A 23446-nucleotide genomic window follows, 5' to 3' on the forward strand; every position below is an offset into this window, starting at 1 on the left:
TTGGCTTAACATAAATCTTTAAATTGCAGCAAGCTTCACCCTCAAAAAGTAGTTGGATCTCTGAGGAAAAAGGAAAAGCTGAATTTTATTTTTCATAAATGATGGATTATTGTACCACACTGTGTATTTTCCAGTAAAGTGTCCTTTTATTTGCACTGTGCGATTACAAGTCTCTAAAAGTATGTGTGGGGTCACTTGGGTGCTGTGGGAAAATGGAAGGAACACTGTTCTGTTAAAATCAGTAGTGAAATCAGAAGCAAACTATGTCCTGATTATCATAGGCATGTGTTTAAATTTTGCTTTCCTTAATTGGTTATGTTGTTTTTACTGAAAATGAACAATTTGGCAAGTTTTTGTCCCTTGACAATAGAAAAGTGTAAACCATTTTATAAGTTTGGCTGTTAAAAATCAGATTGTAAACCACAATATTCTAATACTTTTAGTGCTGTTCACAGGGACCCAGGGATGGGCTTTGCTTTCTACCCATACATTTTTTACACTTTTAGTTTGTAGTTATAGCACTTTCGAGTTATTTTGATAATAAAAAGTAGCCCAAATACTCATATTATAGTCATCTATTGACTTTAACTTCTATGTAACTCGCCTTAGAACAAAATGAGTGAAATGAATGATGGCCAAGGCCCTGCAGTTTGACTGGTCGTCTGAGGATGATTATTTATGGCATCAGGAAATGGAAGTTGAAGATCTATTCTGTCTCCAGGAAAGTCATCACTGGAGGCAACTTGGGAGAGTTTGGCTGCGTTAAAAACTGTGAAACAATATCCAAGTCTCTGCTGGCTTCTCAGTCTGTATGAGAGGGACACAAGATAAAGCATTTGAAAACGTGTTTTTTATTTCTTATATCTCGGATTTTTTTATTTTAATCATTCATTTTTATCATATTTATTTTCATTACCATTCATCCCCCATACCCTCTTCCAAAACCAACATACCTTACACATTCCTCACATGTGGGGCTAGCATTATTGAAAACAAACAAACTGTGCATATATGTATGTGTGTATATACATATATGTATATATGTGTATATGTATATATGCATGTGTGTATGTGTATGCACATATGTGTATGTATGTGTGTTCATGTCTTTGTGTATATATGTATATATACATGTAATTAAGAATGCTATTACCAGAGTACCTAAGGGGTTTCAAAAGACCTAACTAACTATATAATTATTTTCATAATCTTAGATTTATAGTATGTGTATATGTTTTAATTTGCTATGTCCCTCCTAATCACATCATTTTTACTACTTCCAAAGTGACAGAAAAAAATACTTCTTTGGTCCTGTATTTCTTGGCATTCTGTCATGGACAAGGAAAAAATCCTGAGCTGAGACTAGAAACAGAAAATATCACCTCTGGTAATGATTTTCCATATCATTTCAAAAGCGGACTTGAGGCCAAAATTATGAGGCAGATTCTTTTCTGAAAGATGTCAGTGTTCCTTCAGCCTCTGACATAGAACCCAGACCCATGGGCTCTAATACAGTTTCCAGTTAAAGCAGATCAGGTATGACTATAGTGGTCATAGCAATGACTGGGCCCAAGTGGAAGTCGATAGGATAGCTTGTGAGTGCAGTACAATCAGATGCTCAGAATGACAACTCAGATGCTGAGTTGTATGACTCTTCCAATCATACAACTCTGAACCAGTTAATGTCTGATGTCTGCGGTGCTATAAAAGAAATTATTGCTAACGGCACTTGCAATTTCTCCCAAATGACCTCAGGTTAATTCCTCCAGTAAGATCCCTTAGTCTCTTGTACTTTATACTCCTTATCATGCTGTATTATAATTAATTACACAGGCCATATGCATCGTTATCCACCACAGTTAAATCCAACACTCTCATGCATGTAGTAGGTGCTCAATGTGCATTTGTTTATCATCTAGCAACAATATCCAGAAATATGTGTCACCTGTGTAATTTAGAACCTTCTAGTATCCACATTTTAAAAAGTAAAAAGAAAGGTTTTCATGGTATATTAATTTTAGTAATTGTTTTATTTAATCAAAAACATCTAAAGTATTATTATTTCATCCTACAGCACAAGCTGCATTTCAAGTGACTAGTGGCTCCCATATTGGACAGCACAGATCTAAAGCAGTGCTTTTAAAACTGTGTTCAGGTACATATGGAGTAAATGGGATAAATGAACGAGACTGTTCATAGCCAGTGGCAACAGACCCAGAGGCTCAGGCTGCCTGGGTCCTGCTTAATTTCCCTGAGAGCTGAGGGAAGGAAGGAATTTTCCTCTGCCTGAAAGGTTCCTTCAGCTGGTATAATAAGTCAATAGACATGACACACATTAGTGAAGAGAAATGACCAAATTTAAATTGCATACAATGTAAGGGAACCCTGCTAACTTAAGAGAGTCAGAAACCACATACAGGACAGGTTCAGAGACAAAACAGGCACCTGAGGTGTACTGTCCAAGGCCTTTTGAGCTAGGGAGGAGGCAATGCACTGTGAGACTTCAAAAGATAATTGCGAGGAGAGCACATATTTAGGAATTACTAGTTTGCTCTGCCATATAGGAATGTAAAAAGTCATTTCTGGTGGTAATTCTCATTGTGACCCAACATCCTGATTTAGATTCTTCTAGATAGTTAAGGGGCAAGCAGAAGTCTCTCTTGAACCTGTGGTGTCTAGTTTGCCTTTAGCTCAAAATAATCTGCATCCCAGTGAAGCACGTCTTGGGGTGGCTCGTTCTGAACCCCTACACCATCTGTAACTCTTACCCTTATACATAACCATTCTGCCAGGCACAACAGTGGGGACGTATCCGCCCAGGGATTTCCAACCTTTCCAAGTGATAGACCCACTGACCCACGTACATGATAGTGGCTGTACTCTTAGAACCAATTCTTAAAAAAATAGGTAGCAAATATATGATAGACCAAATATATACACATCTAATATGTGATCTATCGTATCATGATATATGCCTATAGAGTGATATCTTTTAGAGAGGTGCTATTAATTTTTTTTATTTTTTACTGTTTACAGTTTCTTTATATTTTCTTAGTGTGTGAACAGACCTTGTACCACCAATAAATGAGAACTTAAGCAGGTCTTATAACTTTTCAGTTTAAGGCAGTGATTCTCAGCCATAATACTTTTCCTTCCTCCTCCTTGTCCCCCAGGAGACACCTGACAAAGTCTGGAGACATTTTTGACGTTCACAACTAAGGAGGGCTACTGGCATATTATGGGGAGGGGCCAGGGAAGCTTCTCAACACTCCATTCCTCCTGCACAGGACAGCCCTGCATGCATACACACACAGAGAAAACTGACCTAAAATGTCAATAGCGCCCAGGTTAAGTACCCTGCTTGAACGTAGTATAAAATATTATGATCTTTTAAAGTGGCATATATTGCCTTCATTCTGTATTGAGCACTGTCCAATCTCATGTAATAATCAAAACTTTAACTTAGTTTAAAATTAAAATTCTACTCTTTCCCTAACTGGAAGGAAGGCAGGAAGTTTTCCTTTCTTTCCCTAGCCTTACACTTCATCCTGACTTCCCATCTTGCTAATACAAGTTTGCAACAACTTAGTTGCAACAAGTTTGCAAACACAAGTTTGCAAAAGAGGGGAAGAATGATGCAAAAGCATCCTTATTTGACCAGTTATAATAAAGCTTTTCATACTCTAGGCCAAGGATACTTTTTATTTTTTTTATTTTTATTAAATTTATTGAGGTAATACTGGTTAATAAAATTATATGGGTTTCAGATATACGATTCTATAATACATTAGCTGTATGTTGTATTGTGTGTTCACCACCCCAGTTCAAGTCTCCTTCCATCACCATTTATTTCTCTGTACCCTCTTCTTCCTCCCTCCACCCCTCTTTCGTTCTGGTAATCACCGTACTGTTGTCTGAGTCTATGAGTTTTTTCTCTTTGCTTAATGCCTCCACCTTTTATCCCAGTTCCACAATCCCCTTCCCTTCTAATCTGGTCTCTAAATCTATGAGTCTGGCTCTATTTTGTTTGCTAATATATTTTGTTCATTAGATTCTACATGTAAGTGAAATTATATGGTACTTGTCTTTCTCTGACTGACTTATTTTCATTTAGCATGATACTCTGTGAGTCCATCCATGCTGTCACAAAGGGTAATAGTTCCTTCCTTTTCATGGCCAAGTAGTACTCCATTGTGTAAATGTCGCCCAGCTTTTTTATCCACTCGTCTAGTGATGGGAACTTGGGCTGCTTCCAAATCTTGGGTGTTGTAAATAATGCTGGTATGAAATAAAGGTGTATGTATGTATTCTTTTGAATTAGTGTTTGGGTTTTGTTGGATATACTCCTAGAAGTGGAATAACTAGGTCATAAAGCAGTTCCATTTTTAATTTTGGGGGGTAATCCCATACTGCTTTTCACAGTGGCTTCACCAATCTGCATTCCTACCCACAAGTCACCAGGGTTCCCTTTTCTACACGTGCATGCCAACACTTGTTTGCTGATTTATTGGTGATAGCCATTCTGGCAGGTGTGAGGTGATATTTAAGTGCCATTGTGGTTCTAATTTCCATTTCTCTGATAATTAGTGACTGTGAGCATCTCTTCATGTGTCTGTTGGCCATCTGTGTGTCCTCTTTGGAGAAGCATCTGTCTACTCAGGCCCTTTACCCTTTTTTTAATTGCATTGTTTGTTTTGGTGTTGAGTTTCATAAATTCTTTATAAATTTTGGATATTAACCCCCTCAGATGTATGATTGGTGAATATTTCTCCTATTCTGTGGGTTGTCTTTTCATTTTGTTAATGGTTTGTTTTTTTTTCTGTGCAAAAACTTCTTAGTTTGATGTGGTCCCATGTATTTATTTTTTTCTTTTGTTTCCCTTCCTTGTGGAGATACATCAGAAAAAAAATATTGCTACAAGAAATGTCCGAATTTTCACTGCCTATGTTTTCTTCTAGAGTTTTTATAGTTTCAAGTATAACATTTAAGTCTAATCTATTCTGAGTTTATGCTCGTGTGTGGGGTGACAAGGCGGTCTAGTTTCAGGCAGACTTTTAAAAGCAGACAGTCTCCCTTAGACACTTCTGTGGGTTCCTCTGAAACCCCATTAGGAACATTTAGAGGAACATCCCCATTAGAGGATTTGACTTCAAATCCTCTAATTTCAGGCAACTTATTTTTTCCACCATCAACTCCTTTCTAAGTCCCCCCACCCCACCCCACCCTCTTTCTCTCTCCCTCTTTCTGAGTTTGTCAGAAGGGAATAGGATAGCTCAAGTCTAGCTTCCTTACAAGGAGAAGCTAGAAAAAGTGTTTTTTTTTAAATCCAGTAACTCCTTTAGAAATGTATTTGATTGAAATCTTTCAATTTTAAAGGAGTAAATGAGCCCCTGATATTTTTATTTCCCTCCTCCTATTATTTCACCAATACTCAAATAAATTAGGATATCAGGTGACAGTTCTGTGAGACTGATCCCATATCCAGACTCAACCTCAGACAAGTTACTTACCCTCTTTGCCTCAGCTTTATCTCTAAAATATGTATAATTATTTTACAAAAATATTTCAAAAGGTCATTGTGAGAATTGATCCAGTACATTTTGCTATATGCTAAGCAATATTTGAGATATTGGGGACACATTAGGGAAAAACATTTATAAAAGTAGGTTTAAAAACCTACATTATATAATAGTTACAAAAAGTCTGGATGATTACATAACATCAAAATAAACATTTTCAGGTTAAAAAAAAAAAACCTACCCACATGGAGATACATTGCAGTAGAATAAATTTATATCATGTTAGCTTTTTTGGAAAATACCAAGCACATAGTCAGTTTTCAATGCCTTTTAGATATACATATTAATCCACTTGAATGATTGGTTTATTCTAAAGCATGATTTGAGAGGAAAATAGGTTTTTGAATACCTAAATAAATACGCCAAATCCTCGTATTATGTCAATAATTGGGTTAAGACAATAGAGGGCCCAGTTAATATCAATGTATTATCTTATAGAGATAATGAATGCCTATCAGTTATTCATAGTAAGATACCTTCAGTATATTTAGACTCTATGTGTAAGGAAGGTCCAGACCTTAAGTGCTAGGCTGAATTGAATTTATAGCCTTTAGCATGGAGGCTGATGACCAGTAGTCATTCAGCAAATATTTGCTCAGCACTGAGTTTGACACACACGTAATTTTGAAGGTACAAGTGAGGAGAGGGAGCTGAGGATAGGGGAGGGCTGAAGACATGGGAGAAGTTTGAGACCAGTTCGTGTTTCAGATTTCCCCTGTAAATGCTGGTGATTTTGACATCAACAAGAAGAATAAGAAGCATCTGCTTCAGAAAAAGAAATCACTTTGGATTAACATTAAAAAAAAAGATTGACAAAATTATTTTGGCAAGCGGGGCATTTGAAAGTACCTGAGTTACCTACAGGACCTATACAATCATAATTAATTGATAACAATTCTAAAGTGTTTCTCTCTTGTTTAGATGAGTTTTTGTTTGAGGAAAAATTTGTGAATAGGTATAGATAAGTAGAATTGTCCAGGAAGGGTTATCATGTTAACTACCAGGGAATAAAGGTGAAAGTGAATTGTGACTATAAGGAGCTGAGCACATTCTCACTGCACATTCCTGTTGCGGCAGAGCTAGCACGTTCCTAGGGGCAAATTGTTACTCATATGCCCTGTCTGGGCAGGAGGGCTTAAGCCATTAATTCAGGGAGTTATTCCATAGCTACTGTTTTCTATTCATATTAGCATAAAGTAATAATCATAAAGGAGAAATTCACTGAAAGTCTCTAACTTTTTTTTATCTCCAGTGTTCAGACTGCAACATAGTGCTTCTGATACAAGCGACAAAAAACGAGTTAAAAGCAGATTAAAGAAGTTTATTACCCGAAGACCTTCCCTGAAAAGTCTACAAGAAAAAGGACTTATTAAAGGTACAGGACATTTTGTACTTTTAGTATAATAGTGTTAAATGAATGTGCCTCTGTGTCCATAGCTAGTCAGATATAAAATAATATTAGGAATAGTTTATTCTTTTTTTGGTTACTTATTAAATGTTCTGCTCTATAAGAGAGAAAGAAATAATCGTCCAGAAAACATAATCCTGAGAAGATAAAGGATGCATCATGGGATTGTTGTAAAAAAGCTACCCAGTTTTTTCCTCAGAGGATCTGAGCTCTGCAGCAAGAATGAAGAAGGGGTGTCTTGGTGGCCCATCAGAATGACTCCACATCTTAATACCTCTGGGCAACCCCAGTTCATACCTATTGCCCCAGTGTACTCAGTAACAGCAGCCCTTTCCACTCTCAGGCATGTGCTGATTTGCACGATCAGTTATCTGATCACCCTAGTCATAGTCTGAAGGAATTGCCAGGAAGAAGTACTGGGAAGAAAGTCCAAGTACAGACTAGCACCATGAAAATTTGGGAGTTTGAAACCTGGAAGACGGAGAACTCAAACTAGCTTAAATAAGCAGGTTCTTTTGCAAATATACCTGCAGGAAAGATGAAATATTCTAGAGCAACCTAGCCACCAGAATAAAATAACATCGACTCTGTCATTAGGCTAATTAGAATTCAGACCTTGGTTCTACCACTCATTTGTAATGATGTTGAACAAATTACGATCTCTCTGAGCCTTGAATATTGTAACTGTTAAATGGAAATAGTTATACCCACCATTGAAAGAACTATTGAGAGAAGTAAATGAGATAATTCGTGTAAAGCATTTTTCTTTTTTATTGTTACTCAATTACAGTTGTTCTGATTTCCCCTTACTGTTATTAATATTGTTATTATTTATTATTACTGTTGTTATTACTGTTAATATGACAGATAGATGAAAGGATGAATGGATAGATCAAACCAGTGATATAGATTTCTGTAACAGGAAATTAATTTACAGGTGAAACAGCAAAAATGTATTATTTTTCTGACTAAGAAAATACATGTGTCAAGTTCATTATTCTCCCTATTTTTCACATTTTCTAACTTATGAATGTGATTTGTAAATTAAATTTAAAAAACTTAGAAAATGGATAAAATAACTCTTGAAACAAACTCTGAGAACAAAGTTAAAAGACTGATTCTTATAGAAGTCAAAGGTGATTTAGTGTACAATAATTTTTCAGGAAGAGGGCAAAGCAGATTCTCATATTTTTAGCAATACTTAATATGAGGATTATTTAAATAGTGTACAGTATGTAACCTACCAATTTTAATCCATTTCAAAGCAGTTTAACATATCACAAAAATCATCTGTATTCTGAACCAATCAGAAAGGTGAAATTTTGTGATACACATAGGTATCACTAAGAGGGTGGAAGATTCTTAGAATGTATGAATTTGTGGGTAGAAATAGCACATACTCCAAAGCTATTCATCTCGGACTGCATCACTGCAACTGTCCTTTCTAGTGCCCTAGACAGTATTTGGTCCTCTACAGATTCAATTATATATAGTAATATACTACTACCTTTATTTCTACGTTAGAGATCACCCCATAGGTCACCATTTTCTTAGACAGGATTCAGTCACAGATTACCTGCCATCTTGAAAAATATATGAAGCCAGATCATTAGCCTGAACAATCTCAATCTGACATAAAGTTTAAAATTTTTCAGGATGCTGGCAAAATGAAAATTCTTTTAATTCAGTGGCATGTTCTGGCCCAATCAAAATGCTAAGGAATTAGTAAGAATTAGTAACTGCAGTACTCTCGAATTGGCCTCCAAAAGTGGCAGAGGACTCTGATGCCTAGTGCAGTCTTCATAGGGATGCAATGGAACCTCTGAACACTCTCGGCTCTGCACACTCCCTATCTCAGAGTGCCATTAAATTCACACCGTAGTGGCCAATGAGTCAGTATTCATTAGTAGGGCTATGGAAAATCTTTGTGAAATTCTGATTTGGTAAGCTGCTATTGTTGTCTTCAGTGAAATTTTATTCCAAATACAGATCGTTATGCAAATATAGCCACTTCTTGGGTTACTTTCAATTTTCACTGTGGATTTTTTAAAGGCTTTTTACTGAGATTTTTTTTAAGTAAGTAAAAAGCATTAAACCAATTTTTAGAGCTACAGGCCCAGTAAAATTGAGTACTTTAAGTTTCTTTTCTCAGCATATCTAAGGCAAAGACTTTGAAAAAGCAATGAAATAAGGGTTTTTGAAAGGTTATAAAAATCATATAAAATAAATTAATGATGAATGTTAAATGGTTAATTTCTCCAAGTTACATGACTTAAGTCTTTCGAGAAAAATTATTTAGGAAAAAAAGGATAATGGCTTTTTAAATTTTCCTGCAGTGTATTTGTTCAAAGATTATGGGTCAAATTCTTGAAACTGTCAAACAGCCCAGATCTGGAATACAGGCCTTCATTATCAAGGTCCAGGAAGCTGTACGTGGTAGTTTGGGGCCAACAGTGTACGGGGCTCCAGACACTTCGCAGGGTTTGATTATTCAGGTAACATCACCAACAAGTTGAGAGGCCTGCACTTCGAATTTGGCCAGTCTTTACGGAGCACCCACTGTGGGTCAGGGAAGGCTGTGCTTTATTAACTTTATAATGCCCCGCATAAATACGAAAAAAGAATTGTCTCAATATCATAGAGTCTAAACTCAGTCACAAACCCTTCAATTTTTTTTGTACTCATGGAGACCTGGCTAATATGTGATTCCACTGGCTCAAGTCTAGATCTGGGAACAGTCACTTGATCCTGCTGCATTTTCTAATTTATTTAATATGACTAATGAGAGGGGTAATTGTGATGCCAGAAAGGGCTAGCAGGTAATTCTGAAAGATCACCCAGTGGAAAGAGATCTTCATAGTTCAAGCGAGTGTCGCATTCATTGTGCCATTTCAGTGGTAGCTCCCGAAAAGTCTTCAATCTCTCCATGTACTTTCACATTTGGCAAGGGGGGAATGGTGAGTGCTTTTTATTACTTTGTTCTTCTTTTTTATTGATTTTATTGGGGTGACACTGGTTAACAAAGTTATACAAGGTTTCAGGAGCACAATTCTACAAGATATCATCTGTGTACCGCACTGTATGTTTATCGCCCCAGTCAGCTCTCCTTCCAGCACCACTTATACCCCCGTTACCCCCTCCACTCCCCCCACACCCCTCCCCTGGCAATCTCCACACAGCTGTCCATGCCCATGAGTTTTTACTTTTTTTCTTTTATTCTCAATCCCTGCCCCCTACCCAACTCCCAAACAGTGAGGGCTTTTTCAATGTATGAGTTTATTGCCTTGAACCTCTCATTGGAAATAAAACTCTAATCAGTTTGATACATAAATTATAGGCCAGAGGGCACATTTTAGGGTGGTAGGTGTGATTGTACATACCCTCTATTTGCTTTTGAAACTGAAGTAATAACCCTTTAGCATCAACCAAACTACACTATATAATCTTTCAATTGACAGCATTGACATCCAAGAACAGAAAACAATTGGACACAACATTTTCAGAAAATATAAAAATTGTGTATTATTTTTAGGAGTCACTAGTGTTTCTTTATATCAAGTGATAGAGTTAGAGAGAATTGTATGTTTAGAAAGTGGTTTCTTTCATTTTAATATGGGCAAAACCGTACTGGATGGTATTACTAGAAATTGAAAGCATGCTGGATTACTTCTATTTTTTAAATCAGTACATTACAAAGAAAACCACCTGTTTAAAGATTAACTAGTATGTCTGCAGGATATGATACAAGGCAGAGCTTTCCTCCCTCATCTCCGTTTTGATCCTTCAGGCCACACTTTGGAAGCACTTCTATTTCTAGTTCTTCTGGTGGTTGCTGCCATATCTTACATTACTGTTATTTGGAGCATAGGCTAGTTTATTTTTGTCAGCATTTTCCTTACACGTCTTGATTTGTCAGGCTTAGATATTACCTCATTTTTGTTTTTTGTTTTTTGGGTTTCTTTTACAATAGCATGAATTCAACTTAATTAAATGAGACCTCATCTACCTGGCCCTTCTCCTCCCCAAATACTCATGCTCAAATACAGCTGGCCTGGCTGCTTCCACTGGCTTTCTCTTCAACATTCATAATACTTAAATCTCTATTTATTGTTCTATTAGCCACAGAAGATGGAGACTTAATGCTTCTATTGACATGATGAGAAATTTATTGCCCTCTTCCTTTCTCATCTCTGCCTTTGCTATCGTGATGTATATTTCATCATGAAAATTTGTATTAGTTCACTAATTTCTATAATTTTAACTTTTTTATAGTTGATTCTAAAAGTTAAACACTAAAAACAGCATTCATAAGACTGTTTGTCTATAACATTGTTTACTCCGATGCCAAGCATTGCCTTCCTTCTCTGTTCTTACAGTATCGTGAGCTCTGTGGCTCTCAGAGTGATGCCCCTTGATCACAGGGGAAAAGATTCTCCTTTCTTTTACATTTGAAGCTTATGATAGTGTATTTACACTATTTCAGAAACACAATCAAGCCTCTCATTACCTCCATAGTTTACATCAAAATGTGAAAAAATTAGTCAACAGCATATATTTTATATTGATTATGTAAATAATATGCAATCTTTGGCCAAGTCATGTGCCAAATTGGATTAGTACATCCATGGGTCCAATGCTGTGCCTTGTGTGCTTACATTAATTACATTCTTACATTTGAAGCTTGTGCTTCATCACTTACTTATAATCAACCTCTATTTGAGTTTGATATATTGTTTAATTGAGAATTTCTCATACAGATTTTTTCCCCACAGTTTAATTTTTTATTGCTTTCTGGGCCTTTACATCATTAAGAGTTTAAGCATCTCAATTAAACAGTCTATAAATTCTAGTCCCTGGAATGCCTTTTAGAGTCCTTCCACCATCTTACACTAATTTGAGTTGGTTGCTTTCCAGGCTTCACCTTTATTACCCTGTGACTTCCTTTCACTAACTTTCTGAGTTGTTTTCACTGTCTCCTGAATCCCATGGCTTATGTTTATGGCTCTAAATTCTTTTATTATTCTGTAACAGCTCCAGTAACTCATTTAGATCTTGAATGTCTAAAAATATCTTCAGTATCCCCACACACTTGATCAATAGTTTAGTTGGGCATAAAATTCCATTGCCTTTAGGATACAAAGTTACAGTTTCCATTTTTTTATTTTTGTTACTTTGATTTTTTTTTTCAGAATCTTTGGGATTTTTGTCTTAATTTGAGATTATATCATCAACCTAAAAGTGGGCAGAGTTTAAAAAATTTAATATGCTTGCCATTTAACTTGAAGAATTGTGATTCTCTTCAACTCTGAAATGTTTCCTCTTTGTTATTATGTTGATGTTTATATCATCAATTTTCTGTTTCCCCTTTTTCACGGGTTATTTATGATCTATGAGATCATCAGAATCGATATTTCTCATATGCTGACAGAATTCTATATTTTATCCTTCTGTCTACATATAAATTTCTTTTAAGTTTAGCAATTTATTTCCAATTTTAGATGTCTTTCTTATTCTCTCTCTTTTTTTTTTTGCAAATTTCACTCTGTCACATGCCACAAGTGCAAAAACTTTGTTGACTGCACTAAGAATGAGGATTGCACTTTGTACCTGATAAATACTAATTGAATAAGTGGAAAAATAAAAAAAATAAGTTATATCTTTGGTAACTTTTTTTAAAGATAGACTAAACTTGTCATTTTGGACTTTTTAATTTTTAGTTTAAAGTATTCTTTTCAGTTCTTTGATTCATCATTTTTATATAGGTGTAGGGGCGACTTTTCCCAAAAGTCCCCCTGTCTACCATGGATGAAAGTAAACAAGACATGACATGATCTGCCTGGGGAGGAGAGGTGGCCAGTTTCTCTGAGGAAAAAGGCCTTGAGCAGTGGCCAGTTTATCAGGGGAAAAAGGCCTTGAGCCCCTTCCTCCAAGGGCTTTTATTGGGTTGAATACACAGGAAAACATGGAGGCAAGGATCAAACAGTAGATAACATTTCAAAGAAATCTGAGGGCTTAGTCTGAGTCAGCGTCTGTCAGGAAAGGTTTTGCAGAAACTTTGGGAGACATACTCATTTCCTGCTCAGACCCTTATCATATGAATGAAAGCACTCTTAGCAGAGCAGATTTCACAGGTTTTTCAGGAAGCCTTTGTGATGCCAGATTTTTCCCCAGGATCCACTCTGGCAAAATAAGGAGCTGCACCTCTCCCCATCAGGTATTCAAGCTTAAGGGGATTAGAGCCAGGAAGCACTTCTCCCAGAGGACATGGGGACTTGGGCTATGTCACATAGCTGGGGAGCATGAGTCTATTGCTCACTCTTTGTTACAGCCCGCCCCTCACCCACCCCAAGTCCTTCCTGATGGCTTCCCAAGTAGTCGAGTCTGGCTTAGGTTGTTCCCTGCTGTGAGGAGACTTACCTGTCATGGACTTCCAACCATGCTTTGGGGGCATGGAGAGGAAACTGAGGAAGCATTTGCTACCAGAGACAAGCTTTGTCTCCTGTGGCTCATATTCCAGAGGTCACTCACTCATCCTTAGCCATGGGAAGTAGAGTTACAATTCCTGAAACCAGGCAGAGTGGTCCACAACATATAGGTTCCTATCTTTCATTTATTTGTCTCATATTGTCCAGCAAATTAGTGACTTCCTCAAATGTCTGATGGGCAATGATTGTCCATTCTTATCACACAGCAAGGCTGCACAGAGACTAACTAAAGCTCTGTGTATACAGGTAGAACTTCTTGATGATACGTTTTTTGCTGTAGGGTGATGTTTAGAGACTCACAACTCCCTCAGACACCAAGTATTTCTAAAAGATACAGAATAAATTATACTCTTGATTAGCTGAATCAACGTTTATAGAATTTTTATAATATAAATTTTCAACTTCATTTTACAATTAAAAAATAATATATTTGAAAATACAGCAGCTTTGGAGTTCGACTAAGCTAGATTAAAATACAGATTCTGCCATTTACCAGATACATTCCTTAATATTTGGTTATTGCCTTTCTAATTTATGATATTTACATTGTGAAAGTTAAGTGAAACCTTCCACAGTGCCCAGCTTCTCTCTTTAAAAAAATTTAAATAGTTCATTTTTATTGTGTTTGTTTCTATTACCATTTATCCCCCTTATACCTCCTCCCACCTCCACCCACCTCCTTCCCCACCACAGTTACTATGCTGTTGCCCAGGTCCATGAGTCCTTTTTTATTTTGCTTGATCCTTCCACACCCAAGTCTTCCCCTGAGAGTTGTCAGCTTGTTTTCTATCCATGAGTCTCTCTCTATTTTGCTGTTATCAATAAATCAACAAACAAGTGCTGGTGAGAATGTGGAAAAAGGGGAATCTTTCTGCATTGTCAGTGGGAACACAGACTGGTGCAGCTACTATGGAAAGCATATGGAGATCCCTCAAAACATTAAAAATAGAAATGCCTTATGACCCAGTGATTCCACTTCTGGAAATTTATCTGAAGAAACCTTAAACACTAATTCAAAAGAACATCAGCACCCCTCTATTTATTGTAGCATTATTTACAGTAGTCAAGATTGGATACAGCCTAGGTATCCCTCAGTAGATGAGTGGATAAAACAGTATGAGTGGATAAAACACTAGCATTCCTAGTGTCCATCAAGATGGATGGATAAAACAACTATGGAACATTTACACAATGGAATACTACCTGGCCATAAAAAAAGAGAATAATTTTACCCTTTGTGACAGCATGGATGGACCAGGAGGACATTATGTTAAGTGAAAAAGCCAGTCAGAGAAAGACAAATACGATGTGATCTCACTCATTTCTACAATCTAATGAATAAAGTGAACTGAGAAGCCTAACTTACCTTAATCATTCAACTTTATTTCTTCCTCCCATCCTTCCTTCCTTTCTTTCTTCTCTACTTCCATCTTTCCCTCATTAATAAAAATCTCTCTTCTCTTTATTTCCCTCTTCTTTCTTTTGCTACTTAGATTCATGGAGCAAGATATGGCCATGATGGCCCCAGAAAACTATTCTGCCAAGTATTCCTTTAAGGATTGAGAAATGAATCCAAGTAAGAGTCAAGGAAAGGCAGGAGTAATTTGCTTACTTCAAGGGAAGCATAAACATAATTTATGTTGGCTTATATTTGTCTTTTTGGTAATTTTTATCATGGTACTCTTTATACATAAACGAGCATGAGCTCATTTTATTTCCTAGTTATACCCACTTACGTAGTGTCATCTAATTGCTGGAACATTTAAGTAATTACCGACACAGATGCAACTAATTGTTTAAGGTTTCTGTCCTATGATAAAATAATGTCTTTGACGTTATAGTACTTTTGTAAAATATGTCAATTGTATTCAGGAGTAAAGAAATATTTGCCATTTGAATTGCAGATACAAGTTATCATCCCTAAATTTTGTTTATGAATAGAAAAATCATTGAGTTAAGAGGAAAGTATTTTTAGATAATTTGTTAGAACTGATATTTGACAGACTAACTGACCTATCACAATAATAATTTAAGCAAGAAAATAAATGAGCAACACTGCAACATACCTCTGAGCAAAGATATACTCCAACTTTGCCGCTTGATCAGTGTTAGTCTGAGAATAATTGTGTTTGAATTTATGGACTGGGGCATGGTCTACCATTGCTTGGTCCTGAAATGCTCTCACAACTTCCACAATATGCACTAATGTGCTTAAAAATATCTTGTAAATCTTCTTCCCTTTAAACTTTTATATGGTTCATAATTGAACTGTGATCCTTACGACTGAGCTATGCCATGATTTAATATTAGCCAAAATTAATAGCCAACCTTAAGCTTCCTTATCTTGGCCTATAAGCTTCCTGGTTCCCTTGCATTTATAGTTCCCAGGCACTTTCCAATATTTAAAGGCTCTTGGGAGCAAATATGTTGGTAATAGAGTACCACATAGCTAGTTTTTGTTCAATAATAAAACACAGGTCACTGTGAAAGATGGCAAATGTTGAGAAAAAAGTACACCTGATTAGCAGGTTAAGCCCATGTCTTTTAAAAGCCTGTTATCCGGGGAGGAAATGACCCAGTCCTTATGAGCTATTGAGAGCAGAATAACTTTAAAGCAACAAGAGAAAAATGGGGTCCAGAAATGAAAGCAAATTAGGTAAGGGGAGAAAGAATAAGCCAGAAAAACAAACTGATTTCCCTGTGGTTCAAGAACTTACTTTCTTATGGAGAGAGAATTTTTTAGACAGGCATTAGTTAGAATTTAATAATATTTGAGATTATGACTTATAAATACTTTATTTTAAGTATCTAAAAAACGATTTTACCAATAATTTTCTGGCATAACCCACTATATTTTGTGTATTTACAAATATAAATAGAAATAATTCTCCTTTCTCCTTCCTTTAAATTATATGTCTTGCTCTTTGAGTCAAGCTCTTAAGATCTTTCTCCTTTTTTAACTAAAAGAAAAGGCCAAACAATATCAGGCTTTAGTCCTAAGCCTGACTGGGTGCCGGGTAATAGCCATGCTTAATGCTGGGAATAGAGGGTAGATAGGACCCAACTGATTCATAACCAGCATATTGGCATTTTATTTTTAGCCAATGACCTCTAAACCCCATATTAAATCTTGCCCTGGCAGAAGATGCTCATTTTATTTCTTTCATGGATTATCTATCCTTAAAAGATTTTGCAGAGTTTTGGCATACTACCTACACAGTTAGTCTAATCCTGGTGCCAGTTTGAGATACTGTCTGTAAGCCTTCCAGTTTCAGGACTGGCAGGTCTCTACAAAATAAGAACTAACAGAGCATGAATACCGGTAAGAAACACTAACTGTTAAAGGCAGGTTTGCTTCATAACATGAATCTATACCATGTTTTAAGCATATCTTGTGCTTGGACTCAAATTGTATGTGGGCATAGATTGTAGAAAAGATGTATAACCTCTCCTTCCATCCCTGACATCACACCAGTCAAGATTTGCAAGCTGTCTCAGACACATCCTCTACCAGTGGCAGATGACCATGAGTCTCACTAACAGGGTATTTCCTTCCTGTGTCAGGAGGCTGCTGCCCCCGCTGGAGACGTGGTCCATAACCATTTCAATCTTCCAGTCACATCCTAAGTCTTTCTTCCATGAAATCCCTTGAAGAGAAGAAAGACGTACAGGGCCCTCATCAGCTTTCACAAGAACCCCCTTTTTAAAGATTAGCATTTATTATTGATATGCCACTGCTCCCCAGCAGGTCTTCTCCTACCACTTAGTTCCCTGTGAACCCTAAACCCAGCTTCGTAGGCAGTGGGAGATTCTTCAACTTAGTTTTTCTTAGCCTTTCAGGGCCTCTGTAAACCGTATGAACTCTACCCAAAACTAGCGCTGGCTCTTTATTTTCTCCTCTGCAGTTTTTATACTTCTATTGCTTACACAAAGTGCAGGCTGGCAATTTTATTTGTCATAAGTTGAGATAATGGAGGGGAGGAAAACAGAATTTCTTTCTCACCTGAAATGGGTAATCTAACCAAATGAATGAATAAAAGCTTCCTATGTAGTGAGATGCATTGAATTTTCCATAACACTTGAGAAAAGAGGTCCCACTCCTCTTTCACTCATGGTACGATTGGGATTTGTAAGTCCACGTCCTGTGCACATTAAATGTGTCTTAAAGAGAATACGTATCAGAGCTCTCATAACCATTATCTCCTCATCAGGGTCCACATTCAGCCGAATGCATGGACTGCTACAAGCACAGGAAGTATTAATATTGACAAATCATTTTGACATATCCTAAGATGAAGATAGTGCTCTTTCCTTTCCTCTAACATCCCTGAAAGTTTGGATTACAAATATTTCCCTGCAAATGCATGTCTATTATAAATCAGTTATATTGTACAAATTCTCAAAATAAAGACAAAAGGAACTATATCATTTTATTTGGGGGGGGGCAAATTTTGTTCAATACAAAAAATCTCCCCCTTCGGACTTGTTATTCTACCTGGTTAGTGACATTGAAATTTAACCAGCCTTTGTAAAATTAAGTCACCAGAAAAAAAAAATAGCTCCTTGTTGCAAAAGTGCTACATTAGCACTTCCTATTTTTCTGTGCAGGGAGGAGGCAAGAGGCCACATCAGAATTTGAATGATCACAATTGGTGGTCTGTCAGTGTCAGTTAAATTGCAATGTGAAGAGGTGTATCTCCCAATCTTTCTTTGAAATTGACTGTATTGCTCTAAGTGTGTTTTATCAAAGCATTTTCTGGGGCAACAGATCTGAAAACATAAACTTTATGTAGCATTATTCTTCCTTAGATATTTCCCTTTAATCTGTTATTTCTTTTTGAAGATAAAATAGAAGGACATGAAAGATTTCTGGGAATAGGCAGCTATATGTCATGAACACCCTTCACTCCCCCTGGGCCAGGGCCCCTAGCCCCCGAAATTTGGAAATGATTTGATTGAAGTGATGACGGCCTTGATCTTGTTGGAATACTCCTCCTTCTTCATTGTCTTCTTTTTCTCTATGGGAGGCAACAACCCTGTCATGGAGTCATTCCGAGGAGAGAACGAGGTATTTCAAGTCACCGTATTTTCCAAACACAAAATTGAGACACATGGCCTGACAATGACATAATATTTGAAATAGGGGCTGTGCTCAAAGATACAGAACATATGGCTGAAAGAGTTTTCTTATAAAACACAACTATTAAGAGAGTTTCTAGATTCTTATTCGCAAAAGGCACATTCCTGCATCCCTTTTATTTGCATTTAAAAGCACTACCCACAAATTAGAAGGCTGACCAGTTTTCCCTCAAACATGTTGTTTTGCTGGCGTGAGAAGCACCCTGTTGACTAGAAAGTTAAATGCACAGCCATCAAGGAAGCAATGCAAACCAGACTGCCAAACATATTATGAATATATTGCTCTTCTTAAAAATGCTAGTTGGTTTTTCATACTGGAGTATTGACTAACTGTCTGTGTTTGATGTATGGTTTACCAGCCTGATGTCGACTTATGGTTAGAGCTTAACTTGTTAGTTCTGCTTTTGCAGCCAATTCAGAATAACTACAGATGCCTCGAGATATTAAAATTGACTGCTCAAATGGACTCAGTGTGGGGGTTTCATTGGTTTTAAATTGATAACAGCTGAAAGAGTGAATGATTAAAGTGTACATGGCATAGGACACAGCTCTTTCACAGGAATTCTTGAGAACGAACTCCCTGAATGTGGGAATTTTTTCTTTCTTTTTATATCACAGTTATTTCTAAGCAATCTTGAGTTAAATTTTTAAATTACACAGGAATATTCAGGAGCCTGCAGACAAAATAATTTCTGAGAAACTGAGATAAATTTTGATGAAGTGGGTTTCTTGTCTGTAGGGAACATTTAAAGTTAAGTAGCATTCCATAAGGTGGTAATTGTGTCTATTTCCCAGGCATGTGAGTTAAATAAGCTGTATAGGAAGCATGAACTGTCATAATAGAAGGGTTGGAGTGTTGTGTACATCTTTCTCTTCGACTTACAAGAACCGAAGCTCCAAAGTACCTTATCCCAGATAAGTCAAACAAAGCCTCTCCACGGCTTCCTTGTTCTCCTGGGAGCAGTTATTTGTTTTCATTATTTAAAAAGATGACCCGAACACTTTCTCCTTACACAGGAAAAAAACCAAAAGAACACAAAACAGAATTAAGAAAACTTTTCCCCATACTCTCAAATCAGCAACACATTAAAAAAAAAAAAAAGGTTTTCTAAAGTGCACTTTCACAATTCAACTATAGCTTAGGGGGAAAGCTCAGTAAAGAATTCAGAGAAATGTAAAAAGGTTTATAAGAAAGCAGTAGAATGCCTGTTTATACATGCCTTCTTCAACTACACTGTTCCAAGAAATTCAGTGCTCTTACTACCCCATACTGGAACTAACCCCATTGTATTTCCAATTGTTTCTAGAATTTTACCTTTGATATCCCATGAAAAAAATATTAGAAGCACTTTATATAGCTGATAGAGAAATATCAACTTATAATAAAACTAGGCTGGGGTTTATTGAAGTAGTATAAAGCTAAGTACCATGTACCTGTTTCACATATTAATATTTAAATAAAAAACTGAAATGCTGTTCCCAACTAGCATATACCAAACATGTAGCAAATATCAAGTGTAAATTACAATTAGTGGAATGAGAGATTTAGATCTATTTGACAAGAACATCGGTGTATACTAATGCATATGCATGTTCAGACATGTAAGACAGTCAAATTATGAATAATTATCTAATTCTGAACCAAAGTAAATTCTTCTGTATTTGGCCAGAATGTATAAGAAAATCTGTTACATATTTATTGCTCAAATTTTGCATCAAATATAACCTTAAAACTGCCTAATTCTGCCCCACCTGAGCTGCATGTAGCCACCGAATCACGCTCTGTGTGGGGAGACTGGTAACTGGAGCAGAGAGCCGTCTAACAGCTGCTGCAAGGATCGACATTCTCATCAGGTCTATTTCCCTTGGAAATGTGAAAGCCCAGAAGAAAGAATTTTCATTCTCTTTCAACAGTTGTTGGGCTCCAATATTTTAATGACTTTCTTATCTACCCCTGTTAGACAGGAGGGAGTCTTTAGAGGAGATGTCATCCAAGTTAAACACATGTGAGGGTCATTAACTTGAATATATCACTCCTAACTTGTCCCTTTGAACTTGGAACTGGAACTCATAGGAGGAGAAGGAAAGATGGAGGCAGGAGCTGCCTGGCCTCATTTAACCTCACCATGAAAAAAATCTATCATGCAAGTAGAGGCTGAGGCATAAGAAAGCAGAAGGCCTGAAAGTATCTTGAGGACATCTACATATCTTCATATTCCAAATAATCTAAATTTCAGACAAACTTTTCCTCCCTGAGACTCCTTCATCATTTGTATCACTTCGTACATTCATTCTCTGAACAGTGAAATACTGTGTTCCCTTCTTTGGTGACTCCACACTTTAAATGCACTGGGGCCTTGAGAGTGTTATAGTCGTTCCATCTGAGAAAAATTAGTTAGCATAGGAGAACATTCAATATTATGTAAAGAATTTGACAAGACTTCCCTTAATGTTTTTTAGAAATAACTAACATGTCAAAGAGGAAGTGAGAGCTCATTTCGTTATAAATCTGTTTACATAATTTCCAGTTGAAGAGGACAAACATTTACGAGGTGGAGGGGGGAGCAACGTTTGGCCCTCCCTTCACCAAAAACAGAACTCCCAATGACATCAGGTGTCTCAGATTCTCTAGCACATTTCCTTTATATGTGCACACTTCCACCAATGCCCCTTTAATCAGAAAGATTGCATACTTATAGTATGCATGAATAATCTTGAAGAAAAGTAATATTGGAAAGAAAAAACATCGCTAATCACATGACAACAAACAACTACATTGGTGTGTACAGTTATATTGAATTCAACATGCCACAGTGGGATGGAGAAAATATTCCAAGGGTGGTTATGTAGTAAAAGAATATAAGGATTCCAGGTGTAACTGCACAGTGCCACCTACCAGGATACTACATCAGTAGCTATGCCTGTCTCATGCTGTAGCACAAAGGACAAAATGGGCAGCAGAAGCCCTGGCCAGGGAGCTGAGGCCTCAGGAGGAACTGATGGACAAGAAGTGGATAGTGGGAGAAAAGGGACTACAACCTTGGTCCAGGACCAGAAGATAGAGAATAAATAGCCCATTGGAGACAGTTTGAGAGGTGGGGTGTCATAGCTGAAGAAGTGTGGAGATGTAGTAAATACTTCTGGGTAAAGTTTTAGCAGAGAGCACTTCCCTGTGATAACCCAAAGCCATCTATTCCACCAATCGGTTATTATAGTTTGGAACAACTAAAAGCCTCGAGGAAGCTTCTATCTCCCAGATGCAATTTTCCCAGTCAAGAGTCTGAGATGCCACGGTGGACGTGCTGAGCCTTAGTTTCACACCATGAGCTGGATCATGGACACTTGTCTGAGATCTGCTGCAAGGAGTCTGTACTGCAGTCTGTACTGCAGAGTCTCCAGCCTCTGCTGCAGAGGGGCCCCAGCCTGGCAACCCGAGTATGGCCAGCCTAGAATCCTAGACACAAAATGGGGCTAACAAGAAATACAGTTCATTCTTGAGAAAGAGAAAAACTCAAACACAAAACTGGACTTAGTTTTATATCATGCTTAAATATATAAAGAATGTTAGAAATAAATATATGAAAGCCTATTTAGCGTATTGGGTCTGGGTACACAGCACGAAATGAAGAGGCCGTGGTGACAAACACTGCCGGTGTGGTTTGAGAGCCACAGGTGCTTCACTTCACTTGGGACCGCAGTGTGTTGCAGCCATTAGCCCACAAAGATCACCCACCCTGTGTTGAAGCAGATTTGAAGTCTAGTCTCAGCACTGCTACTTACTTACTTGCTTTGTGAATTTGGGCAAGGCAATGAAATTTCCTGCCTTAACACTTTCCAGATAATACCTCTTAGGACTGTTGATACTATATAAAGATCAATTAGCATAGTAAATAGTAGCTATTCGTTTTTCTACTCTATTCCTAATTCTACTCTTACTATGGCATGGCATATTGCAAATGTTCTTTCTCCCGAAGCCATAGCAGGCCTTCCAAAAACTGCAAAACAGATTAATTGTGGTGAGATTTTTGTGACAAGGCACTAATAAAGCCAACATTTTGAGCATTCTGTGTGCCTAGCACTGGGCTTGTAGCATTGCACATACTATCCAATAATAAAGATGGAGAACTGTGCTTTGATTGTTATTTACATTGCCTGCTCTCACGTATTTTTTAAATCACTATGTTCTAAGAGGATACAAAGTTACATAAAAAGGAGTCCCCTGAGTAATGAGTAAGGGAGATAAATGTACAATAAACACAGCATAATGTATCAAATGTCAGATGCTTTCAGGGGCATTCAGGTCACAGATTGCAAGTGGGAAAACTATGAGAAGACTAATGTTTCCTTTATCATCTTTAAACTGAGTCTTGGCTTAGGCATTTGAACGTGTGGAAAAGCGGGTAAGATGTTCAAGGTGCACTGTGGGGGGAAATCAGGGGAAACAGGGCTGGGATATAATATAGAGGGTTTGATGAAAGTGTCTGTGGCAGGTGTTTTTCATAGTTTCAAGCTAAGGAGTTTGGACTTCATTATTCACTTAGTACCTGTTATTAATTTGGTGAGCTTTTATGGAGGAGCTACCACATAACAAGTGATGGGCTAGACATTGACTGGGTCCACAAAGATGTGTCCAAAGATGTCATTCCTTCTTTCAAAATTTTGACACTGCTTAGAGAGAAATATTTTTAAAAATCACTTCCAAACTCTGCCAACTTGGCTTAATGTTAGAAGACCAAGGAGAAGATATATTAGAAAGCTATATTATGGAATTAATGCTTTTTATCTAAGTTTACTTAATTCCTATCTCTCCTCAATGGGCCACGCCCCAGCAGCCT

At 37.1% G+C, this 23446-nt stretch overlaps 1 protein-coding gene across 1 annotated transcript in view; it reads left to right on the forward strand.

Annotated features, from left to right (window-relative positions):
- ARHGAP15 (Rho GTPase activating protein 15) overlaps positions 1–23446 on the forward strand; it is a 633529-nt gene that overhangs the window by 359380 nt on the left and 250703 nt on the right. Inside the window, exon 9 of the mRNA XM_053670683.1 lies at positions 6832–6954. Coding sequence (XP_053526658.1) covers positions 6832–6954 — 123 coding nt within the window. The remainder of the gene's footprint in view (positions 1–6831; positions 6955–23446) is intronic.

The sequence above is a fragment of the Artibeus jamaicensis genome, unplaced genomic scaffold (assembly GCF_021234435.1).
Source record: "Artibeus jamaicensis isolate MK-2021 breed Jamaican fruit bat unplaced genomic scaffold, CSHL_Jam_final contig_603, whole genome shotgun sequence".
In the NCBI taxonomy this organism is placed as follows: domain Eukaryota; kingdom Metazoa; phylum Chordata; class Mammalia; order Chiroptera; family Phyllostomidae; genus Artibeus; species Artibeus jamaicensis.